Genomic DNA, 25,397 nt, shown 5'->3' with positions numbered 1-25,397 from the left:
CCCTTGATCTCCTAGCTGTCACACTTAGGCCTTTTAGTTACTCTTCACTTATATCCTGCAGTTGAGTTAGTTAATGCCTATTCACTTGTCCTTCAGATCTTGGTCTAATCATGTTGTCAGGGCAACCTTATCTGATACCTAAGGCCAGGTTAAAGCTCTTCTGTTACATGGTTCTCTCATTGTACTTCTACTTAGGCTTTGTTACATTTGTGATTTTGCATGTAGTCTGATTTTATTATTAATATCTGACTCCCCACTAGCAAGTAAGTGAACTGGGCCTGTTTTCCTTACTATGATGCAGTGCACAGTGTATCATAGGTATTTAGCAGATAGCTGTCAGATGATTAAAAAAATAATGAATTCTGGATGGAGAATCCCTAGAAGGGGTAGCTTTTGAAATGGGCATTGAAGAATTGGTAGGAGTTATATCTGTGCAGGTGCTGTTAGAAGGCAGAGATATGAGAGGCTTGAGCAAAGTTTCTGGCAACAAAGCAGATGCACTGTTCTGTTAATCTAGTTCTGTTAAGCCTGGAAGAGAGGAATGGAGTAAGAATGGAAAAAGAAAAAAGAATTTGGAAACAATTCTTGAGACACTCTAAGCAGTGACTTCTGTAACTTGAAAAGTGGCTTCCCTTTTACATTAAAAAAAAAAATCTTAGGAAAAAAAAAAAAGGGCAACTACCAGCAGAAACACCTCACTGTTTCTGCCCTTTGCCCTCTCCTCCTTTCCTCTTTCCTACACTGTGAGCACCATGGTAGGGAATTCTGAGTAATCTTTAAGGTGAAACTGTGTCAGTTATTCTCAATTATAAAAGTGACAAAATTGGGGTTGCTTTATATTTTATTTTTTAAAGATTTTATTTATTTGTCAGAGAGGAGAGAGCACTAACAGGGAGAAGCGGCAGGCAGAGGGAGAAGCAAGCTCCCTGCTGAGCAAGGAGCCCGATACTGGATCCCAGGACTCTGGGATCATGACCTGAGCCGAGGGCAGATGCTTAACCAACTGAGCCACCCAGGCATCCTTTGGGTTGCTTTATAAATGATGGCACATTTTTCCGACCACTTGCAAAGCTTCACTGTCCTAGGTTCCGATTTTAGAGTGTGGTCAAGCGAGTGGTGAGTTATTTTGGTATTCTCTTCAGAAGTCAGTGGAAAGCTGGACAGTTCAAAAGACAAAAATATGGTTTTTTTTCTGGGAAATTTATTATTTTTTTAGTCCTGGAATATTCTTTTCCTCACATGTCATAATAGGAAGATCAGAGGACTGTAACATCAGAATTGAGTATATACCTTCTGTGCCTTCCTTTCAAAGCTTCTTTAATTTCAGCATTCCCAATGTTCTTTTATTTTCACTTTATTCTCTACCCAAACATGCACCTATCTTTTAAAATACTTATGTGTCCTTTCTTCTCCATCCCCCAATCGAGTGTTGTTGTTGTTGTTGTTTTTTAAAGATTTTATTTATTTATTTGACAGAGAGAGACACAGCAAGAGAGGGAACACAGCAGGGGAAGTGGGAGAGGGAGAAGCAGGCTTCCCGCAGAGCAGGGAGCCCAATACGGGGCTCGATCCCAGGACGCTGGGATCACGACCTGAGCCAAAGTCAGACGCTTAACGAATGAGCCACCCAGGCGCCCCGAGTTGTTTTTTAAAAACGTTATGTTATGGGCACTTTGGGAAACACTTTTATAGAGTGTTTTTTTTGTTTGTTATGTAAATGTTTCTACACTAGAAGTGGTTTAGGTAAGAATATTTTTTAATGGACTTACCAGTGAATCTTGAAAAACATTGAACTCTAACACCAAGAAGAGGGCAATTACATTTGTGATTTTGTACATGTGATTCATTTCCTGAATGAAAGTATTGTGCTAATCGAGATGTTTTTCTGAACTATTCTGTAATTAAGACTTAGAGATTTTTAATTGCTTTGTCCTGACTTGTGTTAAATCTATTCAGAAGATGGCTGATCCTTGGCAGGAATGCATGGATTATGCAGTAACCCTAGCAAGAGAAGCTGGAGAGGTATGAACTGAAATCTTGTCAGCCATGATGTGATGGATGTGGACAGCATGTGGTTGTCCTGTGAAATAACACATGCATTTTGATTAATTTATATTTGTTTTCATTTTACTAAACATTTTCAATGGAGTCAATACTCTTATGTCCTTAAACCTTTTTAAAATGACAAATGTGAATTTAAAATAGGATGTAAGATTGTATGCTTTTGTACCTAGAATGTCATAACCACTGTAAGTTTATTTTATATACATTGTGGTAAGACATTTTTAAGAACATCATTTCAGACAGATTGAATGTTTTAAACCACTTCTATAGTTCATCTTTTAGTTTGATTTAAAATGATATATGCCTTTTCTGTTTGCTTATCAAAAAATCTTTTTAGGTGGTTCGTGAAGCTATAAAAAGTGAAATGAATGTCATGATTAAAAGTTCTCCAGCTGATTTGGTAACTGCTACTGACCAAAAAATTGAAAAAATGCTTATATCTTCCATAAAGGAAAAGTATCCATCTCACAGGTATTTTTTATTTTAGTTTCACATGATAGGTTGAAACTTAGGTTAGAGTCAATGTACTAGACAAATTTTGATTCTAGACACAGAAATTGACTTTAGTTAACTTAAGCTGAAAAGGAATTTATTTGGAGAGTGTTGGGCAGCTCAGGAGCCCCGAGAGCAGGGCATAGGCAGAAGTCAGGAAGGCAGTGCTACAGGTGCCCAGGAGCCATTGCTTCAGATGCCACCGGTGGTAGCTTCATGACTGCTGCCTTTGGATATCTTTGCCTCATTATCTCAAGATTACAGATCCTGAGCAGGAATGTCTTGCTGAACTCCTGTTGCTTGCCCGAGCTCAAGCTGCCAGGAAGGAACAAACAGGAGGTATTTGGATTCCTTCATAGTAAGAGGAGTGTTTGGATGCTGGGAAGCTAATATGACAAATGTCTGCCACAGTTATGATTTAGAAGTTTTATTCTCTATATTGCAAACTTTTTTATGTGTTAGAGTGTTGGTAACTTTAACGAGTTTGAGAGAAAACACTACAATCAGGGCTGTCTTACAGAGACATATAGCAGAAACATTGTCATCCTTTTAAAGTTTTAACATTGTCATTCTCTACTTTTTTTTTTTTTAAAGATTTATTTATTTTAGAGAGAGCAAGTGCACACGGTGGGGGTGGGTGGAAGGGGAGGGAGAGAGAATCTCAAGCAGACTCCCCGCTGAGCACAGAGCCTGACACAGGGCTCGAGCTCACGACCCTGAGATCATAACCTGAGCTGAAATCAAGAGTTGGAGGCTTAACCAACTGAGCCACCCAGGTGCCCCTGATTTTCTATTTCTTGGTCATGCCATTATCTGTTCCTGATATTTTAGCCATTGAGAAGAAAAAATGTTTAAAGCTGTGGCTAAATATACTTCCTCTTAGTAAAAAGGTTTACAGCTAAGTGAAAAGGGGATGAAAGAAAATCATACTGATTATAGGATAGTTCAGTATTGAATAAAAGAAAGAAAATGAATAAAAGAAATAAAAAGAAAACCAATGAACTCAGACACCATTTACAAAATTCACCTGAGATTTATTGCATAGCATGTTTTAGGAAGGCATGTAGACACAGTAATTTTGGTGGGTAATTTGCTTTCTCATTGACCTATTTAATGTTCACTATGTTGTCTATTGCTGCATAGCTAATTATCCTAAAAACTTTGCAGCTCTAGACAACAAACATTTATTATCTTAGAGTTTTCAAGGGTCAGGAATATGAGAGTAGGTTGGCTGCATGGTTCTGGTTGGGGTCTCATAAAGTTATAGTCAAACTGCTGGTCAGAGCTGTAGCATTTTAGGGCTGAAGGATAAGTTCACTTAGGTGATTGTTGGTGACTTCAGTTCCTCCTGGGTTTTCTGCTAGCAACTCCCCTCATTTCTTCTCCATGTGGGCCTCTCCATAGAGCAGCTCTTAACATGGTGGCTGGCTTCCCCTGGGGCAAGAAAAGGAAAGGGACAGAGGGAGAAATAGAGTAAATAAGATGGAAACCACAGTACCATTTTTATGAACGAGTCTTCACAGTTGTATATTGTAACTTCTGCTTTGACTCTTGGTTAGAAGAGAGTCACTCAGTTCAAATTCACACTCAAGGCAAGGGGTGTTAGGTTCTACCTCTTAAAGAGAAGAGCATGAGAGAATTTGTGGAGTTATTTTTAAAAACCACATTTCCTTAGTAAGTTCTCATTTGCAACAAATGTGTGTGCATACACACATGTGAGTGCCTTTATTTACCCTGGTATTGCATTTGAGAATTTTGAATTTTATTTTTCACATAACTTTGCTCTGGGGGAAATAAAGTTTTCTCACTTTATTAGTCTGAAGGAAGAAGGAACAACAATAATAGGAAAGTGGTATATGGACTTTTGTTATGTATTAAAGTGACTCTGAATCTAAGGAAATGTTTAGGTTTGAAAATTGTTGAAAGCAGTGTGAAGATTTGGAATTTGTTCTTGCTTTTAGTTTCATTGGTGAGGAATCTGTGGCAGCTGGGGAAAAAAGTGTCTTAACTGACAGCCCTACATGGATCATTGACCCTATTGATGGAACAACGAATTTTGTACATAGGTATGTTTTAAAATGTTAATATTGTAATTACTTGTTTGTATACTAACTGAATGGACCTAGATACTTTAGAGAATTGTATAATTTGTAGAGTGAAGTGTATTATGCAGAATTTTCATCAGATATGGAAGAGATGATGAAATATTCATGCCATGGACTTCTGCAGCGAGGGGCCCTGTTCACCATTTTTTTTCTCACTGGTGGAGCCATATAAAAATGTAAGCAAGCAACAGTGCTGCTTTGAGATTAAGGAACTAGTGGAGTCAATTTTGGGGGTCACATAGAATGTTGTCTATATAGAGTAGGTTCAGTCCGGGAGAAAAAACTATTAAAAAGAGCATGGGCTTTTAACATCAACAGACTTGGGCTTGATTCCAGATGCTTTTATAGGCTTTGTGACCTTAGGCAAGTTATTTAATCTTTCTAAGCCTCCGTTGTTGTTTTTTAATGTGTAAAATGGACATCTTAATTGTACCTGCCTCTTAGAACTGTTTGTTCATGGGATTCAGTGAGTAATACTTTTATATAAGAACTTAGTGTAGTGCCTGGCACAAAGTATGTAGCTCAGTATATTAGCACTAAAAGAAAGCCTGAGGGAATTGCCGGTGACAGTTAAAATGGGTAGCCTGGTTTGTTGGGATTACACATAAATGTTACATTTGAAGTTGCCGTGTAGCTCTACATATCTTTAGTAGTACAGAATTGTTAAAGTCTGTAAAACGAAGATCTAGAATCTATATGTAGAGTGTTAATGTGGAAAGATGCTCATGACATAACATAGAGAAGATTCTAATACAGAGTGTATACTATGATCCCATTTTTGTTAAAATGAAAACTATTAAATATTAACCTTTTTATTTTCAGTAGTTGAACACATTTTTCTTATTTTGTTCATCTTGACTCTTGAGTCAGAAATTACAGCCTGTGTGTTCAGACTGTCCTGCAGCAATAGCAATAGCCGTGCCTAATGGTTTACTTTTCACATGTGAAACTCCCAAGTTTGGTATTAAAGACAAGTGACAGTTCGTTCTGTACAATTTGATATCTGTGTTTATAGGTCCTGACTATGGGAGAAATGACCAAAGAAAAGAGACTTTTTAACCATGAACAATTAAAAAATTTTTTAATTTGTTTTTATTTTTTGAAAAAAAAAGTTTTACAGTTACTATATTCGTTGCATTTGACATTCCAAAGATATAAAATGTCGTGCAGTGCGAAGTGTCCTTCCCACTTCTGACCGCAGTTTCTCAGGACCCATCTCTGGAGGTGGCCACTGTTACCAGTTTCTTGTGAATTCTTTCAGAGATGTTTCATGCCTGTAGAAGCTAGAAGCATCCTGTATGTATGTATATGCACCATCTCTCCCCATATTCCCCCTATTTACACAGAGGGCTGTGTACTATACACACTGTTCTGTGGGAGGAGGGGTGAGACTATTTATATGAAAAGTTATGTAGTCAATTACATTATGAAAAAACATGTTTATTGAAAATAATTTTATCTTGGTAAATTTGTATATGTGTGTGTGTGTTTTTTTTTTTAAAGGTTTCCTTTTGTAGCTGTTTCGATTGGCTTTACTGTAAATAAAAAGGTACGCTGTTTAAATTTATGGTAAAATGTCTTGCTCCTATTTTCTGAGAAAGAGTACATGTGTCTGTAATAAATTTAGGTTTGTCTCTATATTCAATTTATATAGCTGCGTTATTTCAAAGTAAGCTGCAGAACTGTTAAAATTGGCATGATACTTTTTCCATTAAAGAAAATTTAATGTCTGAGAAGCAATAATTAAAAGGAAAAAATACATGCAAGTAACTGAAATACAATTCAGTATTTAATCACCATTATATATGTGATAGAGTCAGATATGATAGGAGTTGATGTGTGATCTAAAATGCTAAATGGAAGAGGTGGGATTTGAGCTAGGAATGCCTTAGTAGGCGTCAGTGAAGGGAGACTTTGAAAGACCAGAAAGTGGTAGAGGCCAGAACATGGTTGGGAAATGCTGAGTATGTTCAGGAACCCAAATACTTGCTATATCTAAAACCCAGTAGAATACGATCTGTAGCAATTGCATTTCCTTGCTGTTTGGCTATTTGATCGATCAAACAATGAATGATGTTTACTAACATCTTACACACCTGTCTTCAAGGAGCTTGTGATATATTTGATCAGCATGTACACAAGAGAGTTAAAAAAAATCTATGAAAATAAAAACACATCTTAGGCACAGGGTTGCGCTCATTAGTGAGAACATCTGAAAGAAGCTAAAGGAGCCTTTAGCATATAATCAGCCTTGGGCTATGTGCTGTCCCTGCCACTGAACTAACTCGCAGTTCATGCACAAGTTAGATGTGCGAACAGATAAATACGTAGTGGAACTATGAAACAAATGCCGTGGGAACATGAAGAGGGTGTATCCGATTCTGCCCAAGAGTGGTTTGGGGAAATCTTCATACAGAAGGGGTCTTTAGAATTTGGTCATGTGAGTTGGGTTTTAGAAACATAGGAGTTTTTCAGATTAAAGAAGAAAAGGAGGAAAGCATTTTAATCAGAACAGCTTGGAGAAGAGCATGATGTGTGTGGGGAACGAGATGTTCATTGTGAGTGAAACTCTGAAAGTGGCAGGAGCAGAATTGATGAGGTGAGTTAGTTGTGGTTTTATTGTGAGGCACTGTGGCCTATGTCAGAACATTTAGATTTTGTTTTTAGGCTGTAGAAAACCAGTAGAGGTTTTTCAAGTACAGAGTGACAGATAATTCTAGCAATGCAGAGATATACCAGAGGGGCAGGCTGGGTGATTCTGAACTAAGATGGGGCAGTGAGGGTGGCTGAGGAAATGCCAAAATCAGGAAGTGCTTTCAAGATGAGATTTGAAGAAGACGACACATGGGGAAGGAATGAGGTGTGATGAGGTAATGAGTGATCTTTGATCTCTTCGGTTGAGGTTTCTGCAAGATGAGCTGAAGCATAGGTTCTTACCTGTGACAATGGGATTATAGGTGGAACAGGCCACAGTTAAAGGTGGTAGTTGAATTTATGGACTGGAAAGAACAAACCTCTAAGAAGATAGACATCCAAGAGGGGAATGGAAGATACGGAAGAGTGAACAAATCCTGACCTACACAACGTTTAAGGGTTGGACAGAGAACAAGGTCTTTCGAAAAAGTGACACAAAGATAGATTAGTGAGTGAGGTAGGACTAAGAATCTGCCAGAAACATGGGGGTACTGGATTAAGTAATGACATGTGAATGATGGTCAGCAGTCTCCAGTGCTTTGGAGATGGCATTTGGTTAGTAGGAGTTCCTGGGTAATCTCTTTTGGGGAAGTTTCAGAAGTGTGTGTGATCAGGGCAGAAGCCAAATTGTAATTTTTATTAAGAGGAGAATGGGAGAGGTGAAGTGTAGACTACCCTTTGGCAGGGAAGGGAAAAGGAGAAGATAACATCTTGAAAATTTTGTGGGGGAGGTAGAAATTTGGTGTGAAAGTACCAGAATGAAAATCTGAGAGAAGGAGGATCAGTTGATAGAGGAGTTTTTCAGAGACATTTGAGAGGGTAGGAATTATAATATGGAAGGAAGTAGGAAATATTTACCTACCTGGGGCAGGAGGGCGAGAGGTCAAGGTGGGTGCTCTTAAGTTGAGAAATGGAAGGGGCAAGAGTCAAGGATTCAAGTCTGATGACCTCCTTTCTCTGTGTAAGCTGGAAATTATCATTTTTAAGTATCCCATAGTAGTTACTTGAAAACATTCTCAATATAGTGGATTTTTTTGTTACTGCCTTTTAAAAAAAGTATTGATTTAATGGTGAAAAATACTCAGGTTTGGTAAAGGAAACTTTTTTCCTTCTGCAGATGGAATTTGGAGTTGTATACAGTTGCCTGGAGGATAAGATGTATACTGGCAGGAAAGGAAAGGGAGCCTTTTGTAATGGTCAAAAACTACAGGTTTCACAACAGGAAGGTAGGTTTATCCTCTCATTTTTGGTGTGGTTGATATTATATACATGTGTTTTATTGTTTTTGAGTTAACCAATGGAGTTCTCCCAGTTGTTAACAGATTCATAAATTGTGTGTATTTTCCCTTTACGTTTTTATTTCCACCACAGTTTTGAATGTGGTAGTGGAAGCAAAGAAGGCAAGTGTAGTCCAGCAAACACCACTTCAGACTCAGCAGCTTGCTAAGTGCTGGGGATAGAAAGATGAATAAGAATGGCTTCCTGCCCCCATGGAGTTCATGGTTTATTGTTTAAGCCACTACATCTCAAATTCTTTGTCAAATTCCTCTAATCTGATGTTGCTGGGACCAATTGTTAGACTGTAAATCTGAGGGGGGGAACACGTCTATTAATGTCGGGAATCATTAAAAATGAGGTCTCTACATTTTTTATGACCTTGATGATTGGTATTTTGTCTTCTATGTGACAGCTCATTGAAGTTTTGAGTCACCTTTTTTCCATAAACCGTGTCCAACATTTCCCACAGTTTGTATTTCAGATTCTTTTAAGTGCATCAAGAGCTTAAAGATACTTGCAAATCAGTCTAAATTCAGAATCCCCCTACCCTTTTATAATTTTTCTCCTTGAACACTTAATTTGAGAGCAGATTTTTAGTTCATTTTCTTTTTATAGAACTCTAAGACCCCAAAGATTGGGATGTGCATCATTATTTTTAAGATGATTAACATGTGAAAAAACATGGCATCTTATAATCAAAGTAATGTGGTAGCTTTTATAGAAACTAAACCTTTCCCTTTTTATAACTTTTTTGCTTTTTATAGTTTTTAATTAGATTATGTGATTATTAGAAGAAACAGTAATTGTACACATGTTCAGAACAAGTTGGTAAGCGAACACTGGCAGGAGGAGATGAAGTGTAGGGTATGCTACACAGGGAGCCTATTAGCGGAGAGTGTTGAGTGTGTTATGAGCTTCAGTCATGTTGTTTCCAAGACAGAAATGGAAAGCATTGGGTAATCCATCAATTTAGTAAGTGGAGGTCAGCCACCACTCAAACTTCTGTTTTATTTCAAATCTGTATTTAAATTATTTAATTTCTAAATTCTACTTTTTAAATATTTGAGGTATTTGCTTGTTGCCCACTAAAGGTATCATGCATGCAAGCAAATTGGTTATATTCTACACTTTTTGGGGATCTAAGAAGCAGACTCCTTGATTATAAAAACAACCACTTAAGGATAATAAATCTATCAGAATTTTAATACCTCAAGGCTTAGAATGAAAGAAATATGGTACAACTAGGGTGAGGGATAAAAATGGTCCTATTTTATTCTGAATTACAAGTATCACATTTTTAAATAAGACTTCTTATTGTTAAATTCTAGTGATTATTTAAAACATTCTCTTTTAGATATTACCAAATCACTTTTGGTGACAGAGTTTGGCTCTTCCAGAACACCAGAGACTGTAAGAATTGTTCTTTCTAATCTGGAAAAGCTTTTGTGCATTCCTATTCATGGGTAAGCTCTTTTCATTTCTTCCCTGAAGTTCCAGAGAATTTAACATTTTCAAGAATGAATTTTCCATAAAAATGAAATTTTTTAATAGGCTTGGGATCAGTACCATAATTATAATTTTGTAATGTATTAAAAAAACTTTTTGAGAACAATTTCAAACTTAAAAAATTTGCAGAAATAATGGGGAAAAAAGTATACCCTTTACTTATATTCACCTGTTGTTAACATTTTACCCCATTTGCTTTATCATTTTATCATTCCCTCTGTGTGTGTGTGTGTGTGTGTGTGTGTGTGTGTGTGTGTGTGTACATACATGAATGTGTGCATACACAAGTGTATACACACCTTTTATCCCCCTGGACTATTTTAGGGTAAATTACATGTATTATGGCTCTTTACTCCTAACTACTTCAATTTATTTCCTGAAATTAGGGATATTTTCCTCCATGACCACAGTACAATTGTTGACCTCATAAATTGACGCTCTATCTAATCTACCATCCATATATAGTTCTGACAGTTGACCTAACAATGTCCTTTGTAGCATTTTCTTCCTCCAGTGCAAGATTCAGTCTAGGGTCAAGCATGAATGTAGTTGTCATGTCTCTTCAGCCACTTTTGATCTGGAATATTTCCACAGCCTAAGAAATTCCCACCTCCTCTTAGTTTTCAAATTATTTGCATAGAAGAATACAAGGTAGACTCTTATAACTTACTTCTGTTTCTCTGTATCAATAGTTACTTCTTCCTTGTCATTTTTTTTTTTTTTTATATTTGTGCTTTCTTCTTGTTGTAAATCTTGGTTAAATTACTTAGTGGTTTGTCTCCACTCCCCCCGCCCCACACCGAGAATTAGGATTATGATTTATTATTCTGATCTACAGTTTTTTTCCTCTCTGCCTTGAATTTATTTTTATTCTTTGATTTTTTTTTTTTAACGATTTTATTTATTTATTCATGAGAGACAGAGAGAGGCAGAGGGAGAAGCAGGCTCCCAAGGAGCAGAGAGCCCGATGCGGGACTCGATCCCAGGACCCTGGGATCATGACCTGAGCCAAAGGCAGACGCTTAACCATCTGAGCCACCCAGGCGCCCTTTTGATTTTTTTTATTAATGTGTTAGGTTATGAATTTTTATCTTACTGTTTTAAATGTATCCCATAGATTCTAATATGTAGGGATTTCATTATAATTATTTTTCACAAACTTTGTAATTTGTATTTTCCCTTTCACCTAAGAGTTGTGTTCTTAAATTTCTATAAAGAAATTTTTTAAATTTCATCTTTAATTTTAATAGTTTTATTACATCATAATGAATCTGCTATGGAGTTGACTAATATTTGTGCCTAGTATATGATTAATTGGGGGGATGGTTCTGTACACACTGAAAAGTATATTCTCCATTATTAGGGTATAATCTTTGATATATAGCCTAAAGATGAACCCTATTATTATTATTATTATTTTTGTCTACTTCACCTGTATACTGAGTGATAGGTTAAACTCTTCCATTATTGTTATGTTTCTCTATATTTCTCCTTGCAACTCTTAGAGCTTTTATTTTACATAAGGTGGAAGATGGCATTATTTGATGCCTATACATACTGTTATAACTTCTTGTATAATTTTAACTTTATATAGTATCCTTTGTCTTCTTTCATGCTTTTAGACTTAGTCTGCTTTGATATCAAAATTGCAAACTCTATCTCATTATTGCTATTTGCCTGGTAAATCTTGGTCCACTCTAACTTTTAGCCCTTTTAAGTGTATCTCTTGAATACAGCATGGAATGGAGTTTTGCTTAAGAATGCAAATGAATTTAAGTATTTTTTTCTTTTAATAAAACAGGCCTCTTCATTTATTAATATGACTGTTTTGTTTAGTCTCAATTCTACCCTTTGGTCTTAGTTTTTTGCTTGACTTTAGGAAAGGATGGGGCAAGCATTTTATAAAGTTTTCCAGGTGACCTTTAGATTGCATGAGCTCATCCTCTATAGATTCCTTGAGAAGAGCACATGTGTATAAGACTCTATGAGTTCTAGCACATTCTGTACTGTTTTTCTATGACCTTGAATGTTGAACAGCCTGGCTGGATATAATACCCTTAAGAAACAGTATGAACTAAATGTCTTGAAAATGCTATTTTACTGTTGCCTTGCTTTGTATATTGCTTTTGAGAAATCTGATGCCATTCTAATTTTCTTGGCTTTTAAATTCATTTTTTGGGGTGCCAGGGTGGCTCAGTTGGTTAAGCGTCTGCCTTTGGCTCAGGTCATGATCCCAGGGTCCTGGGATCAAGTCCCCCATCGCGCTCCTTGCTCAACAGGGAGCCTGCTTCTCCCTCTGCCTCTGCTGTTCCCCCTGCTTGTGCGTGCTTACTCGCATGTGCTCACGTGTGCTCTCCCTCTCTCTCTGACAAATAAAATCTTAAAAAAAAAAAAAATTATGTCTTAATTGGAGGCTCTTGAGAATTTTTTTTTTTTCTTTTAATCTTCCACGGGTAATAGCTTTACAAGGACAGATCTTGGAATTGCTCATTCTGGCAGAATTTTCTCCTTTAACATATATACTCAGATCTTTTTTCATTCAGAAAAATTTTTTTGAGTTACAGTTTTAAATACTAGTTCAGTTCTCATTTTCATTTTCTGTTCTGTTTTCATTTTCTTCAGGACACTGGTAGGAATGTTCAGTTTCGGGCGCCTGGGTGGCTCAGTTGGTTAAGCGACTGCCTTCAGCTCAGGTCATGATCCCAGGGTCCTGGGATCGAGTCCCGCATTGGGCTCCCTGCTCTGCGGGGAGCCTGCTTCTCCCTCTCCCACTCCCCCTGCTTGTGTTCCCTCTCTCGCTGTGTCTCTCTCTGTCAAAAAAAAAAAAAAAATCTTTTAAAAAAAAAAAAAAAAAAAAGGAATGTTCAGTTTCCTTTGGGTCTTCTTTTTCAGCCACTTTCTCTCTGACCCTTTTTACTTCTTTCCTGTATTGCTTTTCCTCATTGACTTTTTCTTTTTATTTTTTTAAAAGATTTTATTTATTTATTTGACAGAGAGAGCACAAGCAGGGGAGCAGCAGGCAGAGGGAGAGGGAGAAGCAGGCTCCCCGAGGAGGAGGGAGCCCAAGCGGGGCTCGATCCCAGGACCCTGGGATCATGATCTGAGCCGAAGGCAGTCACTCAACCAACTGAGCCACCCAGGTGCCCCTCCTCATTGCCTTTGATTAGGTTTTTTTAAAATTTTTTATTATGTTAATCACCATGCATTACATCATTAGTTTTTGATGTAGTGTTCCATGATTCATTGTTTGTGCATAACACCCAGTGCTCCATGCAGAACGTGCCCTCTTTAATACCCATCACCGGGCTAACCCATCCCCCCAAGCCCCTCTCCTCTAGAACCCTCAGTTTGTTTTTCAGAGTCCATAGTCTCTCATGGTTTGTCTCCCCCTCTGATTCCCCCCTTTCATTCTTCCCTTCCTGCTATCTTCTTCTTTTTTTTTTTCTCAACATATATTGCATTATTTGTTTCAGAGGTACAGATCTGTGATTCAACAGTCTTGCACAATTCACAGCACTCACCATAGCACATACCCTCCCCAATGTCTATCACCCAGCCACCCCATCCCTCCTACCCCACCAATCCAGCGACCCTCAGTTTGTTTCCTGAGATTAAGAATTCCTCATATCAGTGAGGTCATATGATACATGTCTTTCTCTGATTGACCTATTTCGCTCAGCCTAACACCCTCCAGTTCCATCCACATTGTTGCAAATGGCAAGATCTCATTCCTTTTGATGGCTGCATAATATTCCATTGTACATATATACCACATCTTCTTTATCCATTCATCTGTCGATGGACATCTTGGGTCTTTCCACAGTTTGGCTATTGTGGACATTGCTGCTATAAACATCGGGGTGCACGTACTCCTTTGGATCCCTACATTTGTATCTTTGGGGTAAATATCCAGTAGTGCAATTGCTGGGTCGTAGGGTAGCTCTATTTTCAACTTTTTGAGGCACCTCCATACTGTTTTCCAGAGTGGTTGCACCAGCTTGCATTCCCACCGACAGTGTAGGAAGGTTCCCCTTTCTCCGAATCCCCACCAACATCTGTTGTTTCCTGACTTGTTATTTTTAGCCATTCTGACTGGTGTGAGGTGGTATCTCATTGAGGTTTTGATTTGGATTTCCCTGATGCCGAGCAATGTTGAGCACTTTTTCATGTGTCTGTTGGCCATTTGGATGTCTTCTTTGGGAAACTGTCTCTTCATGTCTTCTGCCCATTTCTTAATTGGATTATTTGTTCTTTGGATGTTGAGTTTGATAAGTTCTTTATAGATTTTGGATGCTAACCCTTTATCTGATATGTCATTTGCAAATATCTTCTCCCATTCTGTTGGTTGTCTTTTGGTTTTGTTGACTGTTTCTTTTGCTGTGCAAAAGCTTTTTATCTTGATGAAGTCCCAGTAGTTCATTTTTGCCCTTGCTTCCCTTGCCTTTGGCGATTGTTTCTAGGAAGAAGTTGCTGCGGCTGAGGTCGAAGAGGTTGCTGCCTGTGTTCTCCTTTAGGATTTTGATGGACTCCTGTCTCACATTGAGGTCTTTCAACCATTTGGAGTCTATTTTTGTGTGTGGTGTAAGGAAATGGTCCAGTTTCATTCTTCTGCATGTGGCTGTCCAATTTTCCCAACACCATTTGTTGAACAGACTGTCTTTTTTCCATTGGACATTCTTTCCTGCTTTGTCAAAGATTAGTTGACCGTAGAGTTGAGGGTCCATTTCTGGGCTCTCTATTCTGTTCCATTGATCTATGTGTCTGTTTTTGTGCCAGTACCATTCTGTCTTGATGATGACGGCTTTGTAATAGAGCTGGAAGTCTGGAATTGTGATGCCGCCAGCTTTGCTTTTCTTTTTCAACATTCCTCTGGCTATGCGGGGTCTTTTCCGGTTCCATACAAATTTTAGGATTATTTGTTCCATTTCTTTGAAAAAAGTGGATGGTATTTTGATGGGGATTGTATTGAATGTGTAGATTGCTCTAGGTAGCATTGACATCTTCACAATATTTGTTCTTCCAATCCAGGAGCATGGAATGTTTTTCCATTTCTTTGTGTCTTCCTCAATTTCTTTCATGAGTATTCTGTAGTTTTCTGAGTACAGATCCTTTGCCTCTTTGGTTAGATTTATTCCTAAGTATCTTATAGTTTTGGGTGAATGGTAAATGGGATCGAATCCTTAATCTCTCTTTCTTCTGTCTTGTTGTTGGTGTATAGGAATGCCACTGATTTCTGTGCATTGATTTTATATCCTGCCACTTTACTGAATTCCTGTGTGAGTTCTAGCAGTTTTGGGGTGGATTCCTTTGGGTTTTCCATATAAAGTATCATATCATCTGCAGAGAGTGAGAGTTTGACTTCTTCTTTGCCGATTTGGATGCCTTTTATTTCTTTTTGTTGTCTGATTACTGTGGCGAGGACTTCTAGTACTACGTTGAATAGCAGTGGTGATAGTGGACATCCCCTCCGCGTTCCTGACCTTAGGGGGAAAGCTCTCAGTTTTTCCCCATTGAGAATGATATTCACTGTAGGTTTTTCATAGATGGCTTTTATGATATTGAGGTATGTCCCCTCTATCCCTATACTCTGAAGAGTTTTGATCAAGACAGGATGCTGTACTTTGTCAAATGCTTTTTCTGCATCTACTGAGAGGATCATATGATTCTTGGTCTTTCTTTTGTTAATGTATTGTATCACGTTGATTGATTTGCGGATGTTGAACCAACCTTGCAGCGCAGGGATAAATCCCACTTGGTCGTGGTGAATAATCCTTTTAATGTACTGTTGGATCCTATTGGCTAGTATTTTGGTGAGAATTTTTGCATTCGTGTTCATCAAGGATATTGGTCTGTAATTCTCCTTTTTGATGGGGTCTTTGTCTGGTTTGGGGACCAAGGTAATGGTGGCCTCATAAAACGAGTTTGGAAGTTTTCTTTCCATTTCTATTTTTTGGAACAGTTTCAGAAGAATAGGTATTAATTCTTCTTGAAATGTTTGGTAGAATTCCCCTGGGAAGCCATCTGGCCCTGGGCTTTTGTTTGTTGGGAGATTTTTGATGACTGCTTCAATTTCCTTAGTGGTTGTAGGTCTGTTCAGGTTTTCTATTTCTTCCTGGTTCAGTTTTGGTAGTTGATACATCTCTAGAAATGCATCCATTTCTTCCAGGTTATCTAATTTGCTGGCATATAGTCGCTCATAATATGTTCTTATAATTGTTTGTATTTCTTTGGTGTTGGTTGTGATCTCTCCTCTTTCATTCATGATTTTGTTGATTTGGGTCATTTCTCTTTTCTTTTTGATAAGTCTGGCCAGGGGTTTATCAATCTTGTTAATTCTTTCAAAGAACCAGCTCCTAGTTTTGTTGATCTGTTCTGCTGTTCTTTTGGTTTCTATTTCATTGATTTCTGCTCTGATCTTTATTATTTCTCTTCTCCTGCTGGGTTTAGGCTTTATTTGCTGTTCTTTCTCCAGGTCCTTTAGGTGTAGGGTTAGGTTTTGTATTTGAGATCTTTCTTGTTTCTTTTTTTTTTTTTTTTAAGATTTTATTTATTTATTTGACAGATATAGAGAGAGAGCACAAGTAGGCAGAGAGGAAGGCAGAGGGAAAGGGAGAAGCAGACTCTCCATTTTGCAGGGAGCCCGACGTGGGGCTCGATCCCAGGACCCTGAGATCATGACCTGAGCCGAAGGCAGCCGTTTAATTGACTGAGCCACCCAGGCGCCCCTGAGACCTTTCTTGTTTCTTGAGAAAGGCTTGTGTTGCTTTATACTTTCCTCTTAGGACCGCCTTTGCTGCATCCCAAAGATTTTGAACAGTTGTGTTTGATTTTCATTGGTTTCCATGAATTTTTTTAATTCTTCTTTAATTTCCTGGTTGACCCATTCATTCTTTAGTAGGATGCTCTTTAGCCTCCATGTATTTGAGTTCTTTCCAACTTTCCTCTTGTGATTGAGTTCTAGTTTCAAAGTATTGTGGTCCAAAAATATGCAGGGAATAATCCCAGTCTTTTGGTACCAATTGAGACCTCATTTGTGATCTAGGATGTGATCTATTCTGGAGAATGTTCCATGGGCACCAGAGAAGAATGTGTTTTCTGTTGCATTGGTTGGAATGTCCTGAATATATCTGTGAAGTCCATTTGGTCCAGTGTGTCATTTAAAGTCTTTATTTTCTTGTTGTTCTTTTGCTTAGATGATCTGTCCATTTCAGTGAGGGGGGTGTTAAAGTCCCCTACTATTAATGTATTGTTGTCAGTGTGTTTCTTTGCTTTTGTTATTTTTTTTTTAAAGATTTTATTTATTTATTTGACAGAGAGAGACAGCGAGAGAGGGAACACAAGCAGGGGGAGTGGGAGAAGCAGGCTTCCCGTGGAACAGGGAGCCCAATGCAGGGCTTGATCCCAGGACCCTGGGATCATGACCTGAGCCGAAGGGAGACACTTAACGACTGAGCCACCCAGGCGCCCCTTTGCTTTTGTTATTAATTGGCATATATAATTGGCTGCTCCCATGTTAGGGGCATAGATACTTACAATTGTTAGATATTCTTGTTGGATAGACCCTTTAAGTAGGATATTGTGTCCTTCCTCATCTCTTATTACAGTCTTTGGTTTAAAATCTAATGTCTTATATAAGGATTGCCACCCCAGCTTTCTTTTGATGTCCATTAGCATGGTAAGTGGTTTTCCACCCCCTCACTTCCAATCTGGAGGTATCTTTGGGTCTAAAATGAGTCTCTTGCAGACAGCATATTGATGGGTCTTGTTTTTTCATCCAATCCGATAGCCTGTGTCTTTTGATTGGGGCATTTAGCCCATTTACATTCAGGGTAACTATTGAAAGATATGAATTTAGTGCCATTGTATTGCCTGTAAAGTGACTGTTACTGTATATTGTCTCTGTTCCTTTCTGGTCTGTGTTACTTTTAGGCTCTCTCTTTGCTTGGAGGACCCCTTTTAATATTGCTTGGAGGTTTGGTGTGGTGATCACAAATTCTTTTAGTTTCTGTTTGTCCTTGAAGCTTTTTATCTCTCCTATTTTAAATGACATCCTAGCTGGATAAAGTATTCTTGGCTGCATATTTTTCTCATTTAGCACCCTGAATATATCATGCCAGTCCTTTTTGGCCTGCCAGGTCTCTGTGGATAGGTCTGCTGCCAATCTAATGTTTCTACCATTGTAGGTTATAGACCGCTTGTCTCGAGCTGCTTTCAGGATTTTCTCTTTGTCTCTGAGACTTGTAAGTTTTACTATTAGATGTCGGGGTGTTGACCTATTTTTATTGATTTTGAGGGGAACTCTCTATGCCTCCTGGATTTTGATGCCTGTTTCCTTCCCCAAATTAGGGAAGTTCTCTGCTATAATTTGCTCCAGTATACCTTCTGTCCCTCTCTTTCTTCTTCTGGGATCCCAATTATTCTAATATTGTTATGTCTTATGGTATCACTTATCTCTTGAATTCTGCCCTGGTGATCCAGTAGTTGTTTATCTCTCTTTTTGTCAGCTTCTTTATTCTCCATCATTTGGTCTTCTATATCACTAATTCTCTCTTCTGCCTCATTTATCCTAGCAATTGGAGCCTCCATTTTTTATTGCAACTCATTAATAGCCTTTTTGATTTCGACTCGGTTAGATTTTAGTTCTTTTACTTCTCCAGAAAGTTTCTCTAGTATCTTCCATGCTTTTTTTTCAAGCCCAGCTAGTATCTTTATAATTGTCAATTTGAACTCTAGTTCCAACATCTTACTAATGTCCGTATTGAGTAGGTCCCTGGCAGTCGGTACTGCCTCTTGTTCTTTTTTTTGAGGTGAGTTTTTCCGTCTTGTCATTTTTTCTAGAGGAGAATAAATGAATGAGAGAACAAAATGCTAGAAGGGTAACGACGACCTCAGAAAAATATACATTAAACAAATCAGAAGAGACCAGAAACCAGGGGAAAAGAAAGGGAAAGAAAGAAAAAAGAAAAAGAAAAAAATGTGATCAAATATGATCAGGCTGGTGAATAGATCAGTGCCACACACTAGATTTCGGGCGTATTTTGGTCTGTTAGAAGAAAGTGCCTCCCAAAATTTTAAAGAAAGAAAAACTTGTATGTACAAAAATAAGGGTAAGTACAATGAAGGGATGGAATATGACCGTAAAGATGAAAATTATAAAAGATTTTATAAAAGGAATTGATAAGTAGTTGGTTGAAAAAAGAGAAATTAAAAAAAAAAGGGAGAGAATGTGATCAGGCAGGAGACTAGAACAAAGCCATATACTAGAGATTTAGGGTATATTTTGGTCTGTTAGAAGAAACTCTATCCCAAAATTTTAAAGAGAGAACAACTGGTGTATATATATACACCAAAAATAAGGTTAACTACAGTGAAGGGATAGAATATGAGTGTAAAAATGAAAAATAAAAAATATTTTTAAGAAGGGATTAAGATGTTGGTTGAAAAAGGGAATAAGAAAAATTCAAACAAAAAATAGAAAAAGAAAATTAAAAAAATTAACTTTGAAAGACTAAAGAATCAGAGGGGCAAAAAAGCCATGAATTCTATGTGCAGTATTCCCCTAGTCCTTGAGTTCTGCTGTTCTCATTGACCAGTAAACTTGGTCTTGGCTGGCTGTTCTTGCTGATCTTCTGGGCGAGGGGCCTGTTGCAGTGATTCTCAAATGTCTTTGCAAGGCGGAATTGCCCTGCCCTTGCCAGGGCCCGGGCTAAGTAATCTCGGGTTTGCTCTCGGGAGCTTTTGTTCCCTGCAAGCTTTCTGTACAGTTTTGGAGGAGGAGAGTGAAAATGGCAGCCTCCCAGTCTCTGCCCTGGAGGAGCCAAGAACTCGGGGCCCCACTCCTCAGTGAGCCCCCAGAGAAAAGCAGTCAATCACTCCCATCTCCCTGGTCTCCGGCAGCACTCCATGCTCACCTGGCCTGTGACTGAGCGTTTCTATCTCTGGCACCCGACCCAGTGTGGAGTCTCCAAACCCAGCAGATCCCTGCAGTGTGCTCCCACGCTGCTCCTCCCGGGGGTAGGAAGGGGAGCCTCCCCGGATCTGCCGCTTGTTGGGTCCCTGCTGAAAGAGCAGTGGCCTGACTATGCCGCGGATCACAGTTTATGGCAACCCCGAGCTGAGAGCCCACGCCTCGGCTCTGTCTTTGCAGCCTGCTTCCCTGCTCCGATACCTGGGAGCTCTGCCACACTCAGGCACCCCTGGTCTTTCTGTGACCCTGAGGGTCCTGAGACCACACTGTCCCAGCGAGGGTTCCACCACTCCCACCCCCCCACCCCCACTTAGGCACTGGAGTGACGTCCCTCAGCAGAGCAGACTTCTAAAATTTCCAATTTTGTGCTCTGCTGCTCAATCAGTTGCTGGTAACAGCCAACGGAAGCCCCCTCCCCCGCCGTCTATCTTCCCGTATACTGCCTCGGATTCACTTCTCTGCACGTCCTACCTTCCAGAAAGTGGTCGCTTTTCTGTTCAGAGGGTTACTGCTATTCTTTTCTTTGATCTACTGTTGAGTTCGTAAGTGTTCAGAATGGTTTGATCCCTATCTAGCTGAATTCTTGGGACCAGACGAAATTTAAATCTCCTACTCTGCTGCCACCATCTTGCTCCTCTCCATTTACTTCTTTTTTTTTTTTTTTTAAAGATTTTATTTATTTATTCATGAGAGACAGAGAGAGAGAGAGGGGCAGAGAGAGAAGCAGGCTCCCAAGGAGCAGGGAGCCCGATATGGGACTCGATCCCAGGACCCTGGGATCATGACCTGAGCCGAAGGCAGACGCTTAACCATCTGAGCCACCCAGGCGCCCCCCTCTCCATTTACTTCTATAATGTTTTCTGGCATCATGGTTTAGGGAATAATTTCATCTTAAACATATCTTTGAGGCTCTTTTAGATGTCAGGCACTCTCCTAGGTGCTTTGCAGATATTTATTATAACCATTACAACAGTGGTCCAAAGTAAGTTGGTCTCCCCATTTTGATGACAAGAAAAGTAAAACTTGAAGAGAAAACTCTCAAGATTACAGTTTTAAGCAGCTAAGTAGGGGTGCAAACTCAAAGCTCTGTGATACCAAAAACTGTCCTTTTTACTTTATGCCATATTAATCCTATAGAAGGATCAGACTAAAATAGGATTCAGAAGACATTTGTAAAATCTAGACCACAGCCTTGATTATTTGGTAATTAAGTACTCTCTCTGGTAATATTTGTTCATAAAAGAATATCTTCTTTTCTGACTATAAGGCTCCTTGCCTGAGAGCCCATGATATTTATTAGAAATGGACAGAAGCATTGCCAGTAAGTATCATTATTGTTCTTCCAGCCTACAGTTCTGTCTGTGAATAGAAATACCGAGGGGTTATTTATGAAAGATCTTGATATTTGCTTTCTAGGACATGAGCTATGAACTATCGCATATCCCATGAGAAAAGGGGAAAATTTTGTCTGCCATTCTTTATATAAACTATCAAAAGCCACTAACATTAATTTGGTTTTATCTATTTGGAAAGCAGTGAAACATCTGTTTAACATTTGTTAAACAGTTCTTTCTTAAATTTGATATGCAGGCAGAAATAAGCAGTAAAGCATATTTGAAACCAAAGGCATCACATAATTTTAATCTCTTTTTTTAATTGCTTTGGTGTAAAGGTGTATCATTTTTAAGTTTTTTGGTGGAGTCTTTAGGGTGTTCTATGTATAGTATCAGGGCAGCTGCAAGTAGTGACAGTTTTACTTCATTCTTACCAATTTGGATGCCTTTTATTCCTTTATCTTGTGTGATTGCTGCAGCTAGGACTCCCAGTAGTGTGTTGAAGAAAAGTGATGGGAGTGGACATCCTTGTCTTGTTACTGCTCTTAGAGGAAAAGCTGTAAGTCAGTATTTTACCATTGTGTTTAATGTTAGCTGTTGGTTTTTCATATATGGCCTTTATTATGTTGAGGTATGTTCCCTGTAAACCATCTTTGCTGAGGATTTTTAACATGAACAGGTGTTGAAATTTGTCACATGTTTTCTGCATCTAGTGGGTTGACCATGTGATTTTTATTTTTCATTTTGTTGATGTGGTATAGGACATTGATTTGTGACTATTGAACCATCCCTGCATCTTCGCAATAAATCCCACTTGATCAGGGTGAATGATCATTTTAATGCATTGTTAAATGTGGCTTGTTAATATTTTGTTGAGGATTTTTGCATCTATGTTCGGCAGTGATTTAACCTGTAGTTCTCTTCTCTTGTAGTGTCTTTGGTTTTGGTGTCAGAGTAATGCTGGCCTCATAGAATGAATTTGGAAGCTTTCCTTCTTCTATCTTTTTGGAATAGTTTGAGAAGAATATATATTCTTTATTTTTTTATTATTTAAAATTTATTTTATTAGCTTTTCCTTAAATGTTTGGTACAATTCACCTGTGAATCCATCTGGTCCTAGACTATTGTTTGTTGGGAGTTTGATTACTGATTCAGTTTCATTGCTAGCAATTAGTTTGTTCAAATTTCCTGTTTCTTCCTGATTCAGGTATGGGTGTTTATATGTTTCTAGGAATTTATTCATTTCTTCTAGGTTGCCCAATATAATTTTCATAATATTCTTTTATAATCCTTTGCATTTCTGTGCTATCAGTTATTTATCCTCCTTCAGTTGTGACTGATTGAGTCTTTCTCTGTTTTTGTTGATGAATGTGGCTAAAGGTTTATCAGCTTTGTCTTTTCAGAGAACCAGCTCCTAGTTTCATTGACTTTTTTTTTTTTTTTTGTCTCTATTTCTGCTCTAGCCTTAATATTTCCTTCTATTAGCTTTGGACTTTGTTCTTTTTATAGATCTCCTAGATATAAGGTTAGGTGTTTGAGATTTTTCTTGTTTCTTGAGTTTGGCTTGTATTGCTATAAACTTCCCTCTTAGAACTGCTTTTTGCTGCATCTCAAAGATTTTGGACAGTTGTATTTTCTTTTATCTCCATAAATTTTATTCCCTCTTTGATTTCTTGGTTGACCCATTGGTTGTTTAGCCTCTGTATTTGTGTTCCTTTCCAGATTTCCTCTTATAATTGATTTCTAGTGTTATATGATTGTGGTCAGAAAAGATACTTGGTAGGATTTCAGTCTTCTTGATTTTATTGAGATTTGTTTTGTGACTTAGCATGTGATCTGTCCTGGAGAATTTTCTATGTGCACTTGAAAAGAACGTATATTCTGCTGTTTTCAGATGAAATGTTTTGTATATATCTGTTAGGTCCATTAGTCTAATGTGTTGTTCAAAGATACTGTTTCCTGTTGATTTTCTCTCCGGATGGTCTATACATTGATGTAAGTGTTGTGTTAAAGTCACCTACCATTATTGTACTATTGTCAATTTCTCCCTTTATGTCTGTTAATAGTTGCTTTATATATTTGATTGTCCAGTGTTGGGTACATAGATATTTACAATTGTTATACCCTCTTTTTAGAATGTTCCCTTTATCATTATATAATGCCCTTCTTAGACTTTAAAACAAAGACTGTAACAAAAGAATTTTGTGTGATCTAAATATTGCTAGTGTGGCTTTTTGTTTCACTTCTGTTTTCATGGAATCTTTTTCCATCCATTAAGTGTATACATGTCTTTAGGTCTAAAGTAAACCTCTTACAGGCAGCAAATGGATAGATCTTGTTTTTAAAATCTTTTTGGTCACCCTATATCTTTTGATTGTAGCATTTTGTCCTCTTAACCTTTAAAGTAATTATTCATAGGTATTACTTATTGCCATTTTGTGACTTTTTTCTGGTTGTTTTTCTCTGTTCCTTCTCTTGTTCTCTTCCCTTGTGGTTTGATGGCTTTTTAGTGTTAAACACACAAAAAAGAGAAAGGAATCAAAGGTATATCTATTGTAGGTTTTTGGTTTGCAGTTACCATTATGTCATATTTAACATCTTATGGGTATTGCAGTCTATATTAAGTTGATATTTGCTTAAGTTCAAACAAATTCTAAAAGCACTAAATATTTACTCCCCTACCCACGTTTTATGAATGTCATATTTTATATATATAAATGTATATATGTTTTATGTTGTGTATCCTTGACTCATTTTTGTACATAGAATTTATTTTACTGCTTTTGTGTTTTCATCTCCATACTGGTTTTATAAGAGATTTACCTACCTTTATTACATGTTTGCATTTATTTGTGAAATTTCTTCCTTTCATAATTGTCTTACTGTTAGGGCCTTTGCACTCAGAATTCAACATTTTGTGTAAGGATGGGTTAGTGGTAATGAACTCCTTTAACTTTTGTTTGTCTGGGAAACTCTTTGTCTCCTTCTATTCTGAATGATTATCTTGCTGGATAGAGTATTCCAGTTGCAGGTTTTTTCCTTTAAGCACTTTGAATATATCATGACACTGTCTTCTGGCCTGCAAAGTTTCTGCCAAGAAATCATCTGGTAGCTGTTTGGGATTTCCCTTGTATGTAACTGTTTTTGCTCTTGCTGCTTTTAAAATTTCTTTTCATAATTAACATGGCAGAAAGTAACGACAGTGTAGGGAGATATGGATCTCCTTGGGTTCATCTTGTTGGAGGGTCTCTGCCTCCTGGATATGGATGTGTGTTTCTTTCTCCAGGTTAGGGAATTTTCCGCTATTATTTCTTCAAATAAGTTTTCTGCTCCTTTCTCTCTTCTCCTTCTGAGATCCCTAGAACACTAATGTTATTATGCTTGATGAAATCACGGAGTTTCCTTATCTTTTTTTTCTTTTTTTGCCTTCAGCTTGGTTGCTGGACATTATCCTGTCTTCTAGATCACCAATCTGTTCTTGTGCATCCTTTGTTCTGTTGTTGATTCCCTCTAGTGTGTATGTGGTGGTTTCCCCCCCCCCCCATTATTGAGTTCTTCATCTCTGATTGGTTCTTTTTTATATTTCTTGTCTCTTGGTTGAAGATCTGAGATTTTTTTTTTTTCCCCCCCTCAAGTCAGTATCTTTATGACCATTACTTTGACTTCTTTATCAGGCATAGTGCTTATCTCCATATCATTTAGCTTTTTTGCTGTGATTTTTTTGTTCTTTCATTTGGAACATATTCCTTTCTCTCCTCATTTTGTCTAACTCACTGTTTCTGTATATTAGGAAGGTCAGCTCTGTCTCCTGGTCTTGAAAGTAGTGGCCTTGTGAAGAAAAGGTTCTGTGGTGCCCTGTAGCCCAATGTCATCAGAACCAGGCACTCCAGGGGTGTCTTCTCTGTGGGCTCTGTGCACCCTACTATTGTAGCTCAGTCACATTTGCCTTCAGTCCAG

The 25,397-nt window shown here is 38.0% G+C and overlaps 1 protein-coding gene and 1 long non-coding RNA gene across 2 annotated transcripts in view; one reads left to right on the top strand and one right to left on the bottom strand.

The window, feature by feature from the left end:
• The window catches only part of IMPA1 (inositol monophosphatase 1), a 31,991-nt gene that overhangs the window by 1,337 nt on the left and 5,257 nt on the right, over positions 1–25,397 (top strand). Inside the window, exons 2-7 of the mRNA XM_021688383.2 lie at positions 1,957–2,022; positions 2,402–2,535; positions 4,518–4,622; positions 6,165–6,210; positions 8,473–8,581; positions 9,988–10,096. Of these exons, the coding sequence (XP_021544058.2) occupies positions 1,960–2,022; positions 2,402–2,535; positions 4,518–4,622; positions 6,165–6,210; positions 8,473–8,581; positions 9,988–10,096 (566 nt within the window). The 5' untranslated portion in view covers positions 1,957–1,959. The remainder of the gene's footprint in view (positions 1–1,956; positions 2,023–2,401; positions 2,536–4,517; positions 4,623–6,164; positions 6,211–8,472; positions 8,582–9,987; positions 10,097–25,397) is intronic.
• The window catches only part of LOC123324588, a 58,695-nt gene continuing 36,883 nt past the window's right edge, over positions 3,586–25,397 (bottom strand). Inside the window, exon 3 of the long non-coding RNA XR_006539903.1 lies at positions 3,586–3,990. This is a non-coding gene — a long non-coding RNA (uncharacterized LOC123324588). The remainder of the gene's footprint in view (positions 3,991–25,397) is intronic.

This window comes from Neomonachus schauinslandi, chromosome 4 (genome assembly GCF_002201575.2).
Source record: "Neomonachus schauinslandi chromosome 4, ASM220157v2, whole genome shotgun sequence".
NCBI lineage: Eukaryota > Metazoa > Chordata > Mammalia > Carnivora > Phocidae > Neomonachus > Neomonachus schauinslandi.
This window is presented reverse-complemented; position numbering and strand designations above follow the sequence as displayed.